General features: G+C 36.1%; 1 protein-coding gene across 2 annotated transcripts; it reads right to left on the bottom strand.

Moving 5' to 3' along the window:
• Nucleotides 1-2,027: 2,027 nt before the first annotated feature.
• Nucleotides 2,028-16,054, bottom strand: LOC114397481 (probable E3 ubiquitin-protein ligase HERC3). 2 transcript variants are annotated; one of them, XM_028359523.1, is made up of 10 exons: nucleotides 15,697-16,054; nucleotides 15,414-15,487; nucleotides 15,230-15,314; nucleotides 8,570-8,701; nucleotides 8,239-8,469; nucleotides 7,833-8,063; nucleotides 7,573-7,616; nucleotides 6,146-6,232; nucleotides 3,263-3,973; nucleotides 2,028-3,184 (listed from the first exon to the last, which is right to left on the bottom strand). In XM_028359523.1, the coding sequence occupies exons 1-8, from the start codon at nucleotides 15,920-15,922 to the stop codon at nucleotides 6,197-6,199; spliced, it is 1,059 nt and encodes a 352-aa protein (XP_028215324.1). In that variant the 5' UTR covers nucleotides 15,923-16,054; the 3' UTR covers nucleotides 2,028-3,184; nucleotides 3,263-3,973; nucleotides 6,146-6,196. The 2 variants fall into 2 exon arrangements, with proteins under 2 accessions (XP_028215324.1, XP_028215325.1); XM_028359524.1 differs by lacking the exon at nucleotides 8,570-8,701.
• Nucleotides 16,055-17,944: the final 1,890 nt, after the last annotated feature.

The following is a 17,944-nucleotide window of genomic DNA, read 5'->3' as shown; positions in this document are numbered from 1 at the left end:
TTTTTCTTTTTAATTTTTTGACTAATGTCCTAAAAGTATTGATTAATAAAATTTAAAAAATAATATTGATAGCTTATGGGGTTTTGTAAAATCATGTAAATTTGTTTTATACTAACTTTCTAATTGTTTAAAAATATTATATCTACACCTTTTTATATATATTAACATTTTTAATTGTTTGAAAAATATTATTCTTTTATAGAGGAGGTTATTATAAATATTAAAAAAATTATGTAATTTCAAAAAATTTCAGAGAAGTTGTTAATGCATTTTTTACTCATTTACTTCAAATAATATTGTTAGCTTTCAAAAATGCCACACAAGTGTTTAAATGAGATAGGCATTTTTTATTCAAAAGGCATGATATATTTACTTTTAACGGTTAGAATCAGGCTAGTGAGGGAAGGGTTATGTAGTATCTATAAAGTTGTAAGTTTTAATTTCAGAGTAATTATTATGACATAATCTATGGTGGAAAAATAAATTTCCTTGTGTATCATATAAAAAAATAATACTCTTTAAATTGATCTCATTTTATAATATTATGGTGCACCCTCTACATCTTACCACCACCCCTCTTCTTCTCCCCAGCTACTTTGCCATCGACCATCGTTTGCTGCCACTAAAGTCGATTTCAGGCAACGGTGCACCTACTGCACCGACACCAACTTGGGTGAAGTCTCAGCCTCTGCACAACTTTGTCCTCAATGTCTTGAAATGGGGCATGAACAACATCAACAACGCCCACCACCAACACCATCGTCGCCCCTCCCTCCCAATCACGCCTCTGAACCCAATTCCTGCCCCCATCGCCTTGAATCTAGAATCGCCTACAACCAAGTCTCCCTCCCTCTCAAACCACCACCACCACACAGAGCCAAGCACAACAACGTCAATGACTCCGTCCAAAACTGGTGGAACCTTCGCCATCGCAAACCCACACTCCCTCCCCAAGGCCGCCCTCAAGATTGACACTAAACCTTCTTTTCCCACCACCACAACGCCAGCAACAACAGTGACGGAGAATTCCAAGACAACAACAACAATCCCACGACAAAGTCACTCTGGCTTCGAGGAAAAAAGAGGAGCAAATTCTGGATTACTTTCTCCCATGAAGAGATTGAAAAAGACATCTTTGTGTTTTTTATTTTGAATTTTTTCACAATTAAACTGATCTGTTTATAGTTGATTCTTGTTGTAGTGAAGAATTTAGGAAGGTCTTGGAGATTGAAGGTACAAAAGCGTGAAATTTTTAGTAAAGAGAGAAAGGAAATGATGGTGGAACGATGACTTGTAATAGTAGGAGAGAATAAGAGAGGTGGTAATAAGGTGTGAAAGATGTATCATAATATTATGAAATAAGATTAATTCAAAGGTCATTATTTTTTGTGTGTACCACATAAAAAGAATTTACTAAATTTTGAATAGATGAAAAAAAAATTCCTACATCATCGTCGTGTTTGAGTTTCATACAGTCATATGTAACACAATCATAACCTACATAGATTGGTTGACGGTAAAAAAAGATTGATTAAAATTATACAACCTCCGTTGGCGTAAAAATTGTGTTCCTTAAGGTAGCAAGCAACATGTCATCACTTATTGTGATGACTTTAGGATCACTAAGGCTTTGAAACATTATACCTTCATCTGATGGAATAATGTCAGCATCGCGATACACAAGAGCAGATGCACTCTCCATGTTTTAAGTAATAGGGTGGATATTAGACAAAGGTGTTGAGTTGCATCAAATCCCTACTGCTATATATATTAGATGATGTATTGTTCTCTCGTGACTCATACCAACAGCTGAGATCACACTGATAATGTAAACGGTTTAAATTGAGTCTTAATTAATTATGTTTGGTATCCACAATTCGGAAAAAATAGTGTTTAGTCAAATCGTCTGGTAGAAAGCATCGTCCAATCACATCATCTCAAAATAAGCAATGTGAGGTCAAATCGTATAGGGAAAAGCAATGTGTGGTCAACTCGTATAGGAAAAAGCAATGTCTGGTCAATTCGTCTCAAAGAAATGAATGTTCAATCAATTCGTATTAAAAAAAATGCAACGTTCAGTCAATTAATGCATTGTTCATTCAATTAACAAGGGCATATTAATAATCATCATAATAGGACATAATTAATAAGGGAAAACATTTAATGTCGTTTGTGTCCACCAATTCCACATCTGGGAGGCTGCCTGTTTCTTGTTGGTTGTCGACGTACTCATCCATGTTCTTAAGGTTCAAGTTGTTCATCAGGTACAACAGGTTGCTCTTCTTGGATGAAGTCATTAGTGGAAGAACTGTTGACAATACTTTGGTGAAATGATGCAAATGAAGGTATGGGCATACTTTGTATGTACGCATAAGCATACTCCAATGCTTGGAGATCTATACCCATGAGGTTGCTCATAAAGTCTTCTCTGCTAGCACTGAAGAACTGCAGATTGTACCCATAATCTTCTTGATGATGATGAGGTTGTCACATAAATTCATATGATTGAGCATGTGGTTGTAGTCTTTCATCATGCATGCCAACATCAATTGGTGGGCTTTGTTGTGGAGGATGTTGTTCAGTTTCCATGTCTGGAGCTAAACGAGATGTGGTGGCAACATTTGGATGAGTTGCGAACTGTGTTAGGCAAATTTTTTAATTTGCTCGGTACCAATTCATGTAGTAACTCATATGTTCAATCTTCCCTAGAATTGGTTGCTTGATTAACACATATTTGCGTCTTTACTTCCAAATTGCAATCCACCGTTGATGTTCCTCTACCCAATTTGTGTCACTATGTCCTCTCATGTCAATATGATGGACTTTGTCAAGATTATGCGGTGGATTTGGAATATTTTGACAAAGTCCAAATTGGAGCATGACCATCTTAGTTTGATGCCATACTACCATTGGAAAACAGATTAAAACTACACAAGTACTCCATATTTTGGAATCCTTGTATGCATTTTCTAGTAGAAATGACTCAAAACCTCTGTAAGACATCCAATGGAACTGAAAAAATAATGTGTTAGTAATTTTAAAAACAATGTAATTGAAGTTTGAATAAGTAAAACAAAACATAAATGGTTCAACCTTTTCATTACACATGTTATCAAATCTTGACCTGTAGCCTATCACATCATCGCACAAGATTATGAAAAATTGTAGCCCTCTGCCGCTTCATCTAATGAAATGTATTATGTTAGTGTTAAATACATTACCAAAAATGAACTTTGTTTGAGTGAGAAAATATTTTTTTTACCTTGTTGCAAGTGGATATGAGAGTTGACGCTTGATCCTTGGTTGAATGAATGACAAGCGATACCATGCCCAAGACTCTAACAACACTATACACCCCCCCCCCCCCATTTTTTGGATGTGGAATAAATAATCCTACACATTTCTTAGTACAAATGTGCTAAACATGCTGAACCCCAGCTCTACCGGCCAGCCCGATCAAGATTTGCTAACAGGGGTAGATATATCAAGTGAACTTTGTTCCTTGACATGTCTGGCATCAACACCCCACCAATCAGCCCTAAAATGTATGTCCTACAATGGACTGCTAATTGTTGTGTGGGTTTTGCTGGGAGAGTCAACATGTTTTCTTTTAACCATTTTAGTTTAAGTGTTAATCCCACCAATGCATTATTTGGGGGAATAACACCTGTATATTTTGTGCACATTTGTTGCTAATCATAATATGTTAGGCCAATAACTGGTTTTTCATCAATGCGTAAACCTAGTTGAAGAGCAACATCTTCCAAGGTGATTATGCACTCACCAACATGAAGATGAAATGTGTGTGACTCAGGTGTCCATCTTTCAACCAAAGCAGTCACTAAAGCTCGTCAATTTTAACTTGTCTGAGCTTTGAAACATTTGAAAACCTAGCTTGAACCAACAAAAATTCAATTCTGGGATCTAGAAAAGGCATAGCCTAAGCATATGACTGGATTGGATCGTCTGTTACCTGCAGAAATACAAAATAACAACATCATTATTTGTGAATCATAACATAATTGATATTAAACTAAATAAAATGTATTGCATGCTTCTCTAGATCTATGAAAATGTTGTTTCCAAAGAAGAGGAGTAGATGTAGATTCCATGGTTTAAGCTTTGGTACTAACGTAAAGAAGAAGTTAAAGGGTGATATATGAGAACGAGAGAAAATGAGTCTGTGAGCTAGTGTATATGGTGGAAATACATGCATTGTATTTATAGAAAAAAATCTAACAGTAACATAATTCACTCGATGGGATTTAGGCCGTTGATTTTGTCGGTGGGATCTTGGTCATTCAACGTGCATTTCTCCAATCGGTGATATCTAGACCGTTGATTTTATCGATGGGATCTTGGTTGTTCAATATGTGTTGCTCCAATTGGTGATATCTAGGCCGTTCATTTTGCTAGTGGGATCTTTACTGTTTTTTTTTTGAAGTGTATGTAACAAGTCAGTAAACATTATAAATATGGTGTATTATGATGGTGGGATCTTGACTGTCCATCACCTAAATCAGAAACCTTTTTGCTACCTTAAACCCTTCATCATTAGTCAATGTGATAGTGTATTATGATGGCACCATCATAACAACTAAACATGGTTCAATGTTTGTAAGCGGTTCACCAAAAATCATTCAACTTGACAACAAAATGTCATTTGATGCCTTGAAGCAAGCTATTGGAAACATGATTAGTCTATCAAATGGTAAAGTTGTCCTAAAACCATCTTAGAATTATGACATTCTAAGTCGATTTTGCCCCAAAACCGTTTTAACATATTATGATTCTAAGATGGTTTTTGGATGAAAACTGTCGTCGAATACCAAACATACTAAGACAATTCAAGAATTGTTGTGGAAATTGAACACTTTCCATGATGGTAGCTTCGAAGACGGTTTGCCAATCGTTGTTAAAAGCATTAAATAATCGTCGTTGAAACACAATTTTCTAGTAGTGTAGGAGCACTAATAAAATCAACATATCTAAGGTGTAATGCATTGTTCAACAAAAGAAGGAGAGAAGTCACAACAATGGTTGCATCTATCCAAGTTTATAGCAAGTACTAAATAAGGCCCATCAAAGACACACAGAGAAAGGCAAGCACTCACACTGTTCTTGAGTTTGATCGACACGAGACATAGTTCTTGGTCTGGAGACAATAAACCCGAGAGAGGTTCGGCTTGTTGAATATTTCACAGTTAGACTAGATAAAAGGTTATGTGACTGTGGCAAATTCCAAAAATTGCACATGCATTGTTCTCATGTTGTTGCTACTTGTAAGTATGCTCACAATGAGTACATGAACCACATACATCTTGTGTATACGTTGGAAAGTGTCTCCAACGTATACAAAGGATTGTTTGGAGAATTGCGCAACAAAGCGTATTGGCCACCATGTCACAAGCCAATGTTCTGCCCTGACCCAGACAAGAAAAAATTCTAAGGGTCATCTTGTCTCCTCTCGTATCCACACTGAAATGAATATTCGAGAACCAGGTCAACCAAAGCGATGTTTCATGTGTCACATCCCAGACCATTCAAAGAAAACTTGCCCCCATCGTGTAGGCTCAAGCGACCAACGTTAAATTTATTTCATATTCTTTGTATTTAAAAAATTTTGTTGTATTGTTTCAAATTTAAATATTTTAGTTCAATTCAACTTGTTGCTATATTTTTTTATCTTCTTATGCTCATTTGCTACTTTCTCTTTTTCTTATCATTTCTATTTTTCCACTTATTTTTAATAAGCTAAATGATTTTATTTAATTAAAATTTGTAAATAAAATAAAATATTTTCTAATTTAAAAAATGACTTTTAAAATTTTATTCAATTTTAGTCTCTTCTCGCTAATTCAAAACATTTGATATGTATAAATATGATAGGTTTGCTAGGACTATTAGACATCTAGGGAGAGAGAAAAAAAATAATTATAAAAAAATAAGTGTTGGACTAGCGGCCTCAATAACATAAGAAAGGGTGAATTAATTTCTCACTAACAAACTTTTAAACCTCCTTCTAAATGATAGGTTCAGAATGCAGAAGAAGAAGCAGCAATCAATTTAATAATGTTCTTTAAACATGCAAGACAAAACTAATTGCAATAAAATAAAAGAGATAAGGGAAGAGAAAAATGCAAACTCGATTTATACTGGTTCGACCACTTCCCGTGTCTACTTCATTCATCGTTACTTATGAGATGTGAGATGCGAGCTTGTTAATTTCTTCCTTCACATTATTTAAAAAGTATATTAGTTTACTATGCCTTTAATTATTAAAAATTGCATAATTCTTTATCCGCATCCATACTGGAACCAGTACCACACCCATATTCATGAAACATAGCATATAATGCTTTTTAATTTCTACTCTACTCTTAACTCTATCCTCATATTTTAGATTTTGAGGTGAGTTATCATATCCTTTGACTGAAGTAGTAACCAAATCCAACCTTCCCCTAAGTATTAGTTTGTCTAATTAGGTCATCACATACACACACTAGCTGGAATAAATAAATAATATTTATTTAATGATCACACATACCAAATTTTAGAAACATTTAACATTCATAGGTATGTAATTTTACAATTTTGACATGTATTAGATTTTTTTCAAAAAAAATTCATACAATAAAAAAGTAGTTGATTCATGAAATATCAAATATAATTTAAATTATAAGTCACAGGAACACCTTTGTTTTTTCAAAGCCTTCCACAACACTTATCTAGACACTTGATTATATACTTTCTCCAAGTCAATAAAAACTTTATGTAGGTCTCTTTCTTTGTTTAGGTTCCTTTCTGGCAACCCCTGATAAAAGATAAATAGCTTATGTCGTAGACCTTCCTAGCATAACTCAAAATTGATTCCCTGCAATCTGGGTCTCTTCTCTTAACTTGCTCAATGACCTTTTTTCCCGACAATTTTGTAGTGTAACTCGTAAGTTTTATTCCAATGTAGTTTACATGAATATTAGGAACCAAAGTATTTCTACTTCACTCATTTGACATTTTCTAGGATTTAAAATCTCATTAAATAACATACATAGTGAAACAAATGAAACACTGTTCTTCTACACATTTCCAAACTTAAATAAGAATAACATCAGAAACAACAACTTTACCATTATCCATCCTCTTAGTTCTTTTACCTCTCACCCAATTGTGCAATAGTAAGCAAAGTTTTGTACATCCTCTTGGATTCTTAGTCCTTCCATATCACATGTCAATCCTTACCCCCGATTGAAAATCTTATAAAATTAGTTCTACCATGTCTCTTTGAAAACCCTTGCTCATTTAAAACTACATTCAGATGCCAAAGCAACGACTCCAGCTAGTTTAACATTGTACTCAAACCATATAACACATTACTTTCGAATAACAGCCTAACATTAGCTCTCATTGTTTGTTGTGTGTCCCCGGGCTAAGGAACCCATAATATTAAAAATGTGAGATTTCAATGTGTGCAAGCTCTATCTCATCCTTGGCAGCAAAAATAAAATGCCATTCATCTAGGCAGAAGATCAACATGGAAAACCATTAAAAAAATTCCAACAACAGCAGACTCACCTGGCCATACAGTCCCCAGCCGAATGTAAGAAGAGCCCCAGCATCTACAGAAAGAATTTTTAAAAAATTGTTACAAATTATGACTGTTCTTAATCACTAACTAAAACATGCATCTCTTTCAACTACATTAAATGAATATAGATTTAGTAACTGATTACAATTCTCAAACTGAATTTAGCCTTTGTAATACAACACTCATACAATTTTATAAACATTCAGAGATGCCTTTGCAAGGCTACATGACAGCAGTGAAATCTGACCTGTTATCACGACACTATGTCGACCGCCACAAGAAATGTCCATCACATAACTTCCAGTAACATTTGACCCTTGAGCTCCAGCACCACTTCCTTGATGAAAAGCTGATGATTTATCCTTCCCAGCAGACTCAATACAAGGTATAAGATGAGGGGATGATACCATCTTTACCCGAGAACCCAATCCTAGCTGTCCTTCACCTCCATAGCCCCAACCCCAGACCTGTCCCACATCTGAAAACTTCGGTAAAAATATGATGCATCAGGTGTCTTGCTTTACATCAAAAACCTTCCATATCTTCATACTTCATTGAACCTACAAAACTACATAATGTAACCACAAGAGCCAACTATCCCTAGATTCTCGGAATCATTATAGTACACTAAAGATATATACAAAGTGAACTACCTGACAGTGCCAAGGTATGCCGCCCTCCAAGTGCTACAGAGGTAATTTTCACTCCATTACCAAGGGTCACAAGAGAGGGGGACACACTAAAGAATTCATCTCCAGATGCTTGACTGTCAGAATCCTGTCTAGAGAAAGTGATCTTCCTACGCTTTACAACTTCATCTCCCACTTTCTTGTTGTCATGATGAGAATCTGATCCACTGCTTGTGTTTGAGCTCTGAGGGCTTCCTGTTTAATGTCTGAAATTCCATTAACTCCCTGAAATGAAATCAGAAAACTCTCTTTTTGTTAAATTATTTTTGTTGTATGAAAAAGTGTTGATTAGCACTTTGTTCAGCTATTGATGAACTTTGTTTCCCAGCAATATCCTTTTGGAGACTTCCCACAGTGATGAAATCAGTAATAACTTTCCCAGAAGGCACACATTCTTTCCAGCCCCATGCATACACCTCACCTTCTTCTGTAGACGAAGCAGTATATTCCTTAGCAAAGCATTAGTATCATATTCATATATTGGCCGTTGCTTCACAGGTAATCTATGAGGTGACTCTAGTTGTTCTTTAAAATATTATAAATGCCAAGTTGACTGAGTCATAATGATTAAGTTTAAATATGTTCATGATCCCTCTAAATATCATAAGCTTCCCATTCTGTTTCACATTTTTAAAAAAGTTGGAATCTAGTCCTTGTAGGTTGTTTTCCTTCCCCATATAATCCATCTATTAGTCTTCCATTTTACAACTTGTGATATTTAGAAGGACCAAAAAGCATGCAAAAATATGGTTAAATAAGTTTAGTCTCTTACATTATTGGTCAAGCATGGCCCACTTTCGTTATTGCCTAAAACACAATTTTTGCAGCTAACTTAGAAAAGACTTTCTTTAATTAACAATTTTAAATGGTAACCAATGTACAAAAATCTATCGACACGCTAAAGTTTTCAACCATATTCCATTTAATGACACGTTGAACTTTCTAGCAATATTCCATATACATCATTTGAGATAAGTGTCTCCATATACATGTTTTACAAACTGTTAAAACTTTGTTCTCATACCACACATCTGCTTCTGTAATTTTCATATATACATATCAGTTTCAGATCTCATTGAAGGGAAGAAAAATCCTTTCATCCTATTTTAATTAGCATTGTTGGGTAATTATACTAATTAGATAGTTATAAAATATATAAAAATTGTTTAGTGATAATATATTTACAAAATTACCTCTATTAGTTAAAATAATTAAAAGATGGCACATATATTATATTCTCACTTTCCTGATTTAATACAGTTGAAGCTTTTGATATTTTAGTGAGTAAAAAGTTGTCTCACTTTTAGCTTTAGCTTTATTGCTTTTTGAATGACATATATATAGAGTACATAAGAAGAGAGAGACAGCTCACATACAAATAACCTAACCCTGTTGTCTCTCCATATAGAAGCAAGATACAAGAAATAAAGAAATATTCAACACTCCCCCTCAAGCTGGAGCATATAAATCATATGCACCAAGCTTTTGGAACAAATGTACTGAATTCTAGGTCCTCTTAAGGACTTAGTCAAAATATCTGCTGGTTAATCATTAGAATTAATAAACTCAGTGGCAATCTCCTTGGACAATAGCTTCTCCCGAATGAAATGACAATCAATCTCTATGTGCTTAGTACTCTCATGAAAGACTGGATTTGAGGCAATGTGAAGAGCAGCCTGATTATCACAGAATAACTTCATTTGCACAACTTCACAAAATTTCAATTCTTGGAGAAACTGTTTAATCCACATTAGCTCACATGTAACCATAGCCATGGACCAATATTTAGCTTCTACGCTGGATCGAGCAACAACAATTTGCTTCTTGCTCTTCGAAGAGATAATATTCCCTCCAATGAAGACACAATAACCTGATGTAGATCTCCTATCCATAGGACAATCAGCTCAATCTGCATCACAATATCCCGATAGTTGTGTATTACCCTTGTCTTCATATAACAATCCTTGTCCAGGAGCTCTTTTAACATATATGAGAATACGCATGACAGCATTCCAATGATCTACATGAGGATTCTGCATAAACTGACTAACCACTCCAACAGCAAAGGAGATATCAGGTCTTTTAATAGTGAGATAAATAAGTTTTCCCACAAGTCTCCTGTATCTCTCAGGATCAGGAAAAACTTCACTTTGATCTGCCATGAGCTTCAGATTTGGATCCATAGGACTATCAACAGGTCTACAATCCTGCATGTTTTTCTCCTCCAAAATATCAAGTGCATACTTCCTCTGTGAGATCACAACACCATCTCCTGAATGAGCCACCTCAATACCAAGTAAGTACTTCAAATTTCCCAGATCTTTGGTCTGAAAATGGCTGAACAAGTGTTCTTTTAGCTAGACAATCTTAGTAGTATCATTCCCTATAATCACTATATCATCAACATAGACAATTAGATATACACACTTCCCAGGGGATGTATGACAATAAAAAACAGAATGATCAGCTTCACTTCGTTTCAGCCCAAAAAGTTTAACAATATGACTGAATTCACCAAACCATGCTCGAGGAGATTACTTCAAACCATAGAGAGATCGATGAAGCTTACACACAAGACCATACTCCCCTTGAGCAACAAACCCTGGAGGTTACTCCATATAAATCTCCTCCTCAAGATCACCATGGAGGAAGGCATTTTTTGATGCCGAGCTAATGGAGAAGCCAGTGACACATGGCAGCCATAGCAAGAAACAAACGGACGGTAGTAATTTTGGCTATAGGAGAAAAAGTATCACAATAATCAAGATCATATATCTGAGTATAGTCTTTGGCCACTAATCGAGCCTTAAGCTGATCAACCTCACCATTAGGTCCAACTTTGACTGCATATACCCATCTACAACCCACAGTCTTCTTGCCAGGAGGAAAAGGAACAAGTTCCCAAGTACCATTATTCTCAAGAGCCTGCATTTCATCAATCATAGCCTGTCTCCATCCAGGGTAATTAAGTGCCTCATGAACATTAGAAGGAACATTAAGAGAAGATAACGAGAAAACAAATGAAGAGTATGAAGGAGACATACGGTGATAACTTAAGAAGTTATAAATGGGATGAGGGTTACGAGTAGACCGAGTACCTTTCTTGATGGCAATGGGTCAATCTGAATCAGAGTGATGAGAGGAAGAAGGATCCATGGTTTGAGGATTGGTTGGAGAAGGATGAGAATCACGAGAAGGCTCAGGCATTGTAGAATCAACTTGTCATGTCCTGTGTTGATAGGTAATAAGAGGTGGAGGAGCAACTTCAGGCATATTTGGTGGAGAATATGGGACTTCACTAACATTTTGGTCAGAGTTATCTAGTGGACTAGGAGAAGGAATTGGAAGGACTTGCTGGAGAGAAGAAGAGTGATCCATGGAAGGTGAGAAGAAGGGTGTGTCTTTAAATAAGGTTAAATCTGCAGACATATAGTATTTTCTTGTGGTTGGAGAGTAACATTTGTAACCCTTTAACCCAAAAAGACACACTTGATGGCCTTAGGGGAAAGTTTGTCTAAACTAGGAAATAGATCATGGACAAAACACGTACAACCAAACACTTTAGGAGAGACATGAAACAATGGATCATGAGGAAAAATAATTGAGTGAGGAATTTGGTTTTCAAGGAAAGATGAAGGCATTTTGTTGATTAAGAAGCAAGCAGTAAGCACTGCATCTCCCCAATGGTGTGTGGGAACATTGGAATTTAGCATTAGGGAACAAGCAATTTCAAGAAGATGACGATTCTTCCTTTCTGCTATATCATTTTGTTGTGGTGTATGAAGACATGTGGACTGATGTAGAATACCTTTTGAAGACAAAAAGGAGGACAAATCATGAGAGAAATATTCTTTAGCATTATCACTTCTAAAAATCTTGATAATTTTTTCAAATTGATTTTCAATCTCTTTAAAGAACAACATGGAGATAGGTAAAAGTTCAGATCTGTCTTTCATTAAATAGACCCAAGTACATCTTGAAAATTCATCAATAAAAGTTACAAAATATCGAAAATCAAAAGAGGTAACACGACTTGGCCCCCAAATATCAGAATGAATGGTAGAAAAAGCTGAGTTACATCTTTGTACAGCTTGAGGAAATGATGATCTAACATGTTTTTCTAGTTGACAGGACTCACAGTTGACAGGACTCACATTTTAAGAATTGAAGATTCTTAAGATTAGGAACCATCATTTTCAGCTTTGGCAGACTTGGATGACCTAGGCGATCATGCAAAAATTTGGGTCTTGAAGTTGCAAAACAGGACATAGGAAAGTTGGGTTCTAAGTAGTAAAGGCCTCATGATTCACGTCCTTCTCCAATCAATCGACCCGTGCCATGTTCCTGAATCACAAAAGAATTAGCAATAAAGGTTACTGAGCAATTCATTGAACGAGTTAACTGACTCAATGAAATTAAATTATAGGGACATTGAGGAATAAACAAGACAGAATTTAACTTTAACGAAGGAGGTAATGAGACTTGACCACTTCCTTGAGACGCAACTTTGGAACCATTAGCCACTGTGACAAGGTGAGGAATTTTGGGAAAAGAAATGGATGAAAAAGAAGATTTATTATCAAAGATATGATCAGAGGCACCTGAATCAAGTATTCAAAGACTAGAGCCTTCAACTGATTGTAAAATACATGCTGTTGAAAAACATGGTACCGAGGAAGATGAAGCTTGGCTGCTGGATTTCTCAAATTTCAACTTCAGATACTCTTGGTACTCCTCATCAGAAAACCTAGACTCTGATTTTTCTGACTTAGCTACCTGGGCTACTTTGTCAGGGAAGCCATGCAAGGAATACCAGTTTTCTTGAGTGTGGCCCATCCTCTTGCAATATGTGCATTGAGGACGTCCACCTCTTCCACTGCGGTCTCCTCTACTGTTACGGTCTCCCCCTCTCCCACGAGATGCAACCATGGCTGATGTTTCCACCCCATCAGCTAGATTTTCATCCTTCAACACATGAGGCACACGAAGCAGTCTAGTGATGAGAGAGTCCATCGATAGAACTTGGTCTCCAGCAAGCACTTGATCACGCACATGATCAAAGTCTGAATGTAGACTCCTTAAGATAAGAACCATGTAGAATTTATCCAGCTTCTTATTCACTTCCTCCAATGAATCACCCACAAGGAACCTCTTCAGCTCTTCTACTGTAGCCCGAGCTTTACCTATATGTGCAATCATGTCATGGCTAGTTTGCTTAAGGGCTGCAACCTTCATGGTTGCATCAAACAGGCTCTAAATATCATTGGCAAAGATTTCTCGGACTTTCTTCCAGAAGGAACATGTTTTGAACGATCTAAGGATCTTCAAAACGTCGGGCTCAACAGATTTCCATAGAACAACACAAAGTTGATAATCCAACTTTTCCCACTCAGACCTTTTATCATTTGGAACAACATCAACACCTTTCTCCAAGTGGTCGTGGTGGCCTTGGCCGAGAAACCACAGCTCCACTGAAGCTGACCAAGATAAATAATTCTTCCAGTTGAGTTTTGTTGTTGTGATTGTTGGAGTTCCGGAAAAGGAGAGAACAGGTCCAGACAAAGCCATTTCTACTCAAGAACACAAAACCTAAAAGTGGAAAAAGGAAAGAAGAGCAAGGCCAACACGTTCCAAGTGTCAAAACTGAAAAATGATGGCTGGAATGGACTCCTGGGAGGCCGACGAGACAATCGGCGCCGGTCTGGCAAGATTCCGATGTCAGGAAGTCAGCGCATGGCGCTCACGCGCGAGAAGAAGCAGCGGCTGGCGGCGGCGCGTGGGTGGTCGGATGGCCACGCGACTTGTGGGGTTAGGTCGAGCTTCTCAAGATGCACCAAACCCTACTATCATCAGAGAAAAATGGGAGCGAACGACGGCAACGCGGCGGCGGACGACAGCGTACAAGCGGTGCGGACGTGAACTTGGCTCTGATGCCAAGTTGAAGCTTTTGGTATTTTAGTGAGTAAAAAGTTGTCTCACTTTTAGCTTTAGCTTTATTGCTTTTTGAATGACATATATATAGAGTACATAAGAAGAGAGAGACAGCTCACATACAAAATAACCTAACCCTGTTGTCTCTCCATATAGAAGCAAGATACAAAAAATAAAGAAATATTCAACAAATACCTTATATTACACTCCTTTTCTATCTCTTATCTTTACTTCCTATTAAACAAGTAAACAACTGCTTAATAACTATCATGAAGTAGCTTTACTTTGTATTCCTAGTTTATCTTTGCCTACAAATTCTCTTTCACTATGCTCAATTCCTAATAGTTATCAAAAGTTAAAACTCCAATAAGATTGTTTTAAACTTAAGCATTCACTCACTTTTTATTTATTTTTATCTGCTTTTCCTTCATTCTGAATAACTCTCTTATCTACATTGCTCTTGTATCTTCTTATTAATTGTTAACTATTGTTAATACACAACTCAATTTCTTTAAAAGTAATTTCAATCAATTGAAGCACTTACACAAAGTAGCATTATACTATATAAACAATCAATTTGAATAATCAAGTTATTTTGATTATTCAGGAGGTTTGATTTATAATTTTGTTTCACAAATGAATAAACAAAATTTCAAATAAAAAAATTAGATGAAGTTTAATAAGAGGCCTCAGGCTACCAAATGTGTTCGGCCCCCATAGTTAGTGGTTACTAGTAAGCCATTCTTCATATATAGAAATGAATAAGGAGAAACCAGACATTGAAGCGAAGGAAGAGGGGCGGGGTAGAGAAACGGACAAGGAACTTAAGAATTTCAAATAATATATTTTTCATTCTGGTTTCTCTCAAAGTCTCAATAACTTCAATATTAAGTGTATGCTATTGATTTTACTATTTATTAAAATTCTTCTTGTTTAACCCCTTGCCAAAAAATAAAAAACTATACAGAGAATGAGCCAAATGAACAACTTAACCAGCGAATCAAAAAAGAACAAGAAGCATTACCAGTGACCGAAGCGCAGTGAGCCCAACCAGCAGCAGCCTTCACCACTGAAGCCTCAGTGGGAAGCTGATAAAGCCCTGGAATCTCCTTCAGAAAGCACATGCACCCATAACAAGTTGCAAAATCAATTCCATCAACAAATTCACACCAAAACCAAGCCCTACATTAGAACACTAACTGCATTACCCCATGCTTCCCTGATATCAAGTAGCTCTGCCCTTCATCGTCTGCAGAACCCCACGTTATGAGCTTCCCTTTCTCTGCACAAATCACAAATCGGCGCACAATTAATTAAAATTTCAGAGAAAAAAAAACAGTTCTTCAGATTTTAACAGATGAACCAGATTAAAATAAATATAAAATTCAGAATCTGGTTCTAACGATTTCAGATCTAGAACATCTTCTTTGAAGTGGATTAAGTTTTTTTATGAGTTTAGTCAAGATAGTGTCAACGGACTGAGAAATCAACCTGAGATGACCATGGCGAATCCGCAACCACCGCCGCACACGTCCTTCCACGAATCTACGGCCAGTGAAGGATCGGAGAGAGTCACAGGCGCCGGAGAGAGTATCGGAGACTTCTTCGGCGAGGCTCCGGGAAGGTATCCCCACATGTAAACCATTTTCTCCGCGCGCTCTTCCTCCTTCACAACCACCACCTCCCTCGCATCCTCCACCGCTTCGGTTTCGTTCATGGCGAGGAAATCTCCGATCTGGTAAACGACAACACGGGGCTCCAAAACGCAGGGAATCGACAACAACGCTGCATTTGCTGAAGCAAAAACGAAACGAGAGGTTTAGAGAGGGAAAAAAAATAGAAAGGGGTTTGAAGTTTGAAGACATCGTATCAATTACAAGGTTATAGCGTGCGCCACGTCGGACGTTGACGTGGCGATTCGAACACTTGGCGAGATCAGGACCACACGCGCGGATTGCATTGTTTGAAGGCATCGAAATTTCTGGAAAATGGAGGGGACCATTGCGTCGCGTTCGAGGGGCCTCTTCTGAGCGACGCGTGTCTGGTTGTGCTTAAGAGTTATGTATTTTAGCGATTAAAATAATGATATTTTGTGACATGATTAGCGTGTAAGAATATGATTTAATTAATGAAATACGATTAATTCACATTTAGGAATGTTCCGGAAGTTATATTTGAATTTTGAAAAAAGATTTTTTTTTAAAAAAAAGCTGCGAGTGTGGGCATCCCTTGTGGTTTTGGTTGGATCTAACGCACGGACAGGAAACAGCCACGTCTACATGACATGTGCCAAATCTTTTTTTATTTTTGTTAACCCGCATGATGCTTGACTGCTTTCTCCTCTCTTACTCTTACTAGAAAATTTACAAAAATTATTTTGTATAAAATAAAGATAAATATTTAATTTTATATAATTAAAATTTATAATAAATATATTCATTTAAACATGTATGTGTGTATATATATGTTTATATTTTTTATAACTAATTTAAATTTTGATATAAGATTATACTTATAAAATTATTGAAACATAAGGTAAATTAAAATAGAGTGTAAAAGTATGTAATTCTTATTAAATTTTAAAATTTTTCTCTTATTTATATCTTTCTTTTGGCACAACTGAATGTTTTCTAAGAAAATATATTAATGGAGATAGACAATGAAGGAAATCAAATATATAAATAAGAATCATACCAGCAACATATTCTTTTTTTTTATCACACACTTTCCTATTGATGATTAAAATTTATTAAAAATCATAAAAATGTATGGATACTACTCTATATTTAATAAATCTCATTTAGACTTATGCTAACACAAAAGAAAGTGGTTTAGGATGGTCCATTATGTGATGATTGTTACCCTTTGAAAGTAAGTTACTCTATATTCAAAGGTTGTGATCTCTCACCTACTACCTTTTGAGATGGTTTTTATTTGTTAATTTTTTTAAGTTTAAATGTAGTTTACACAAAAGTCTTTTGTAATTTAAATGATGACCTCTTTTAGGTAAGCAATAGTCAAAGACCTAAACATATTTCCCATTGTGACCTTGTCGTCGACAACTATTACCGTGGCATCTTCCATCATGATGGCTTCACTTCTACTACCTCTTTCATCTTCATCATCCTCAATGCCTTATGAATCCCTATGTTTTGCCATGATGAGTGGAATTGCATTAAAATTTTGCCTTTGGTTCATTCTTGTAGTGTTTAGAATGTTTGGGGAGACTTTTGGATTTGCATAACTTAAATCATGACATTTTGTTTGTCACCTCTCAATTAGCAAGACGATTCCTGAGAGAGAACGAAGAAAGAAATTCATTAAGCAATGCCTCATAGCTGAATGAGAATATGAATAGGGAGTAAAGTAGGATACAAATGTTTATGTTTGTTTTTCCTTAACTTATAAGGATAAGTGCTAATGTTGTGTATGCTTGACATATGTGATTTGGTTGATGTTGCTATGTATTTTGAGTTGCTTCTACCTTTTTAATATGTTTCATGTGTTGTAGGTGAGTTACTAAGAGATATAATTGAGTGTTTGTTTGTGTGCCTTGGGAACACGAGTTAGATTGTATTTGTCATAGGATGAAGGAATAGTGACCTAGATTATAGGTAGCCTAAATCCTATTAGAAGAGTGTTGTCCTACATAAACTAGTGTAACAACAAATCATGTAACCCCTTTGGTGTGTCTAAAATAAGATCGATAAAGACATTTTCAAATTTCAACCTAGAAGTA

Source organism: Glycine soja, chromosome 18, assembly GCF_004193775.1.
Source record: "Glycine soja cultivar W05 chromosome 18, ASM419377v2, whole genome shotgun sequence".
Lineage (NCBI taxonomy): Eukaryota > Viridiplantae > Streptophyta > Magnoliopsida > Fabales > Fabaceae > Glycine > Glycine soja.
Note: the sequence above shows the minus strand (reverse complement) of the source record. Positions and strands in the feature narration are given on the sequence as shown.

Coding starts and splice junctions, on each gene's coding strand:
- LOC114397481 (XM_028359523.1), bottom strand. CDS start 15,922: ATGAACGAAACCGAAGCGGTGGAGGATGCGAGGGAGGTGGTGGTTGTG. Junction 15,315..15,413: donor TGATATCAGGGAAGCATGGG/GTAATGCAGTTA, acceptor TGCTTTCTGAAG/GAGATTCCAGGGCTTTATCA. Junction 6,233..7,572: donor GCTGGGGACTGTATGGCCAG/GTGAGTCTGCTG, acceptor AATAATGTGAAG/GAAGAAATTAACAAGCTCGC.